The 3,615-nt window shown below is 33.2% G+C and overlaps 1 protein-coding gene across 2 annotated transcripts in view; it reads right to left on the bottom strand.

Annotated features, from left to right (window-relative positions):
- Positions 1–370: 370 nt before the first annotated feature.
- Positions 371–3,615, bottom strand: part of LOC106876645 (uncharacterized) — a 46,446-nt gene continuing 43,201 nt past the window's right edge. For both annotated transcript variants that reach the window (XM_014925260.2, XM_014925261.2), the window contains exon 13: positions 371–1,839. In XM_014925260.2, coding sequence (XP_014780746.1) covers positions 565–1,839 — 1,275 coding nt within the window. In that variant the 3' untranslated portion in view covers positions 371–564. The remainder of the gene's footprint in view (positions 1,840–3,615) is intronic.

The raw sequence follows: 3,615 nt of genomic DNA, 5'->3' as shown, positions 1-3,615 counted from the left end.
ATATATATATATATATATATATATATATATATATATATATATATATATACACACATACATATATCAAGCCTTTCATATCTAAAATGTTTAAAGAATATTCAAATATTTACAAGCTTTTTCCAAAGAAGCTTTCATTATAATAATAAACTGCAAACTTTCTGTAGTCAAATTGTAGAAGAATGACTTTAGAATCAACTATCATAATAATTTACAAAAGTAGCAATGAAAAAAATATATGGCATATTAAGAGAAGGCTCTCAAATAAGTTTATGCCCTGAAATTTGGTTGGAGTAATAGACAAAATATAACACAAGAAACATGATTTTTTTTTTTTCTCAGTTAACAAAATGTGAATTAACAAATCAAGCAATCCATTTCATAGTATCAATTTTATATAGATGTACATTAAGTTAATATTTGAATTTGCAGGAATATATTTGGACATACACCTGCACATGTGTATGTGTGTAAGCATGCATGCGAGTGAAAACACACATATGCACATACTATTCACAATATTTATATATAAAAGATTTTTTACAAATATTTTCATAAAAATCGATATCAATCTTTTGCTGAAGAGTCTTTGACTTTCAGCCTTAAGGTTAATTTTCGGCCATTTGAACTACTCTCACCCTCCTTGCAATACATACGACTGTTATTTTCTTCAAGATACTTATATTTGTCTCTATTACTTTTTTGACCCTGTTTCTTACGTTTGCTGGGTTTAGATTTTTTATGTCGTTCTGTTCTTTGAAAATTGTCAGTTTTTGTTTTAGGGTCTTTTTCGTTTTTGACTAGGTGTGATTTATTTGGAATTTTAGTAATAACTAGTTTGATTCCAGCATTGGCATTAGTTACAGTTCTTGCAACGATTTGTGTCTCTTTGTCAAAAGAATTATTATCATCTTCGCTATCATCATCGGAATCATCATCTGAATTATCACTATCTTCGATTTCATCCTCATCTTCATCCTCCTCATCTTCATCTTCCTCCTCCTCTTCATCCTCTTCATCATTAACAGAAGCCGGAGATGCGACATAACCTGGAGCAGCTGACTGTTCACACTTCCACTGTTTGTCAGGATGACGTGACTCTGCATGACGTCCTTGAGATGACTGAATTTCACAACGCTTATCTTTTTGTAGTTTTTCCAAATGTTTTCTTCTGAGTCGTTCAGATTCTAATCGTTCCCTTTCTTGTTGCTCACGCTCCAGTCGCTCCTGTTCTTTACGTCGCTCTGCTTCAAGCCGTTCTTGTTCTTCAGTCTCTTTCTTTATTTCAGCTATGAAACGTTCTCGCATGGAATTCCACATATACTCACCTGACTGGCTAGTTTCATATAATTTTACAAGGTTTTCACATTTGGGAGGTCTATTAATATGTTTAAAATCAAGAATAGGCAACTTGCTTGATAACATATCACCAAAGTATTCATAAAACTCTAAATATATATCTTTTGGAGACCTTCGAGTGGAAGTTGGCTTGACTTCATCTTTAGAATTATTAGAAATAGTTGATGGTATCAAGTCCATTGGTTCTTCTTTGAAATACTGGTAAGGTGGCCGTGATTTCAATTTATCTTCCTTTTTACTACCAATTAAGCCTGAATGGAGTGAATCCATTGGTTCTTCTTTGAAAAAGTGATGTGAAGAAGATTTTAATTTATCATTTTTTGAGTCATTTCCCGACTCAGAATGGTTGAGATCTGTTGCTTCCTCCTTGATGTGCTGTTGTAGTTGCAAAGGTAATGAAATTGTCTGTGGCAACTCTTTCGGATGAATAGTCTGAGACTGAACATCACGGAGGAAATTTTTCATAATATATTCAGCAGCAAGCTAAAAAGAGATAAAAATATATACATATGTAAGAATACTTTTCACAAAAACACTTGAAGTCCCGAAGGCATTTTCCATACATTTAACAGTTAAATATATATGATCAATAGTTCTAAATGTGTTTGGTAGTTATGGTCAAACATGTCCATCCACTCCTTCCACTAGAAACATGTCCATACACTCCCACCACAAAAACAAAACCCCAGATGTTTTACAATGGTGATATTAATTACTCAAAAACCAGAATAACTAAAAGTAAGATAACTTATCCAAGACCATAAGTTCACTTATTCCAGGCACATAACAAATCCATTTGGGGGAAACTATTTTAAAATACCTATTTCAATGATTTATGCAATTGCCTACATGAAATCTGTGCAGGGAGTTTAGGCTTTCCCATTGAATATAAATATACTCTACTTATATCAGCAATAACATGATTACTGTCTGTATGGAAATCTGCAGATATCAAAAGAAATCATGCAACAACAATGAACTCTATGCAAAGTCAAATCAACTTTGTGCATCTATGTGCTTACTTGAGCTGTTTAAAATCACCAGCCAAATCTCCTTCAAATCACACTTTACTGTCTAAGGAAGTACAGACTGTATATTGTGGTCCTACATACACTACATTTGGAAAAAACTGTGATGGTCACAGATGAAATGCTTTTGATCATGAATTCATTCGATCAGGCTGACCTGGGGCTAAACAACATTTAATAGAAAGTCATGCTTAGTGCTGAGAAGACACAAACATGGTGGAAATATTTTGAGAAATATTTTGTAGATGATTCAATTCCAACATTGCTAAGCACCATACAACACAATTCCAACTATGACCATCTAGATATAACAGCCAAATCACTATCAAATCACAATCTACATCTTAATAAAAGCAAAAGACAAGGGACAATATAGTATCAGATGTACAAAATGGCAGGACGATCATAGTTGGAATGATTTCATCAGATGTTTACGACATTAAATGCCAAAACATCAATCAGTCTCCTTCTTCTACCTAGGAAAGTAGAGTTTCTGTTCAGCATCATGTTCAGACATACAAATGTTGGTGATAAGATACAAACTCAAATATACAGTGAGTTACAAGGCAAATTCATTTAGTGAGAATCAAACAAAAAAAGAACATTTCCAAATTAGTAAGAAATTAACTCTTTAGCATTTAAACTGGCCATATACAACCCAAATATTCTACCAGTTTTACGGTGAAACTGACCAGACCTGACCTTTCACACCTATTCTACAATGTAATTCTAAAAATAAATAACCACATTATCTAAATCTAAACGCCACCATATAATGCATGATTAATTCAAAACAATTTGAAAATAAACATTTGACAGAATAATCTGATTGCTAAAGGGTTAAAGATGAAATGATGATTCATTATATCTGAGTTCATAGCTTACAGACTGAATAATATTCCCTTTTTACTATAAGCACAAGGTTTGGAACAAAATGAATAACGTTAAAAAAAGTTTACTAAGCTGACAGATCACAGGTTTTAACAGTGTGTGTGTGTGTGTGTGTGTGTGTGACTTTCCAAGCAAGAGATTAGCACTTCATCAACTTAGTCATTGCAAAATTGTGGTAAACGTTCTTTTACTTGTTTTAATCATTTAGCTCCGGCCATGCTTAAGCACCGCCTTTTAGTTGAAGAAATCGACCCCAGGACTTATTCTATCAGTCTCTTTTGCCAAACTGCTAAGTTACAGGGACATAAACACACCAACATCAGTGTCAAGCGATGGTGGT

The sequence above is a fragment of the Octopus bimaculoides genome, chromosome 3 (genome assembly GCF_001194135.2).
Source record: "Octopus bimaculoides isolate UCB-OBI-ISO-001 chromosome 3, ASM119413v2, whole genome shotgun sequence".
Classification (NCBI taxonomy): Eukaryota; Metazoa; Mollusca; class Cephalopoda; order Octopoda; family Octopodidae; genus Octopus; species Octopus bimaculoides.
The sequence above is the reverse complement of the archived record's forward strand: the minus strand, read 5'-3'. Positions and strand labels throughout refer to the sequence as shown.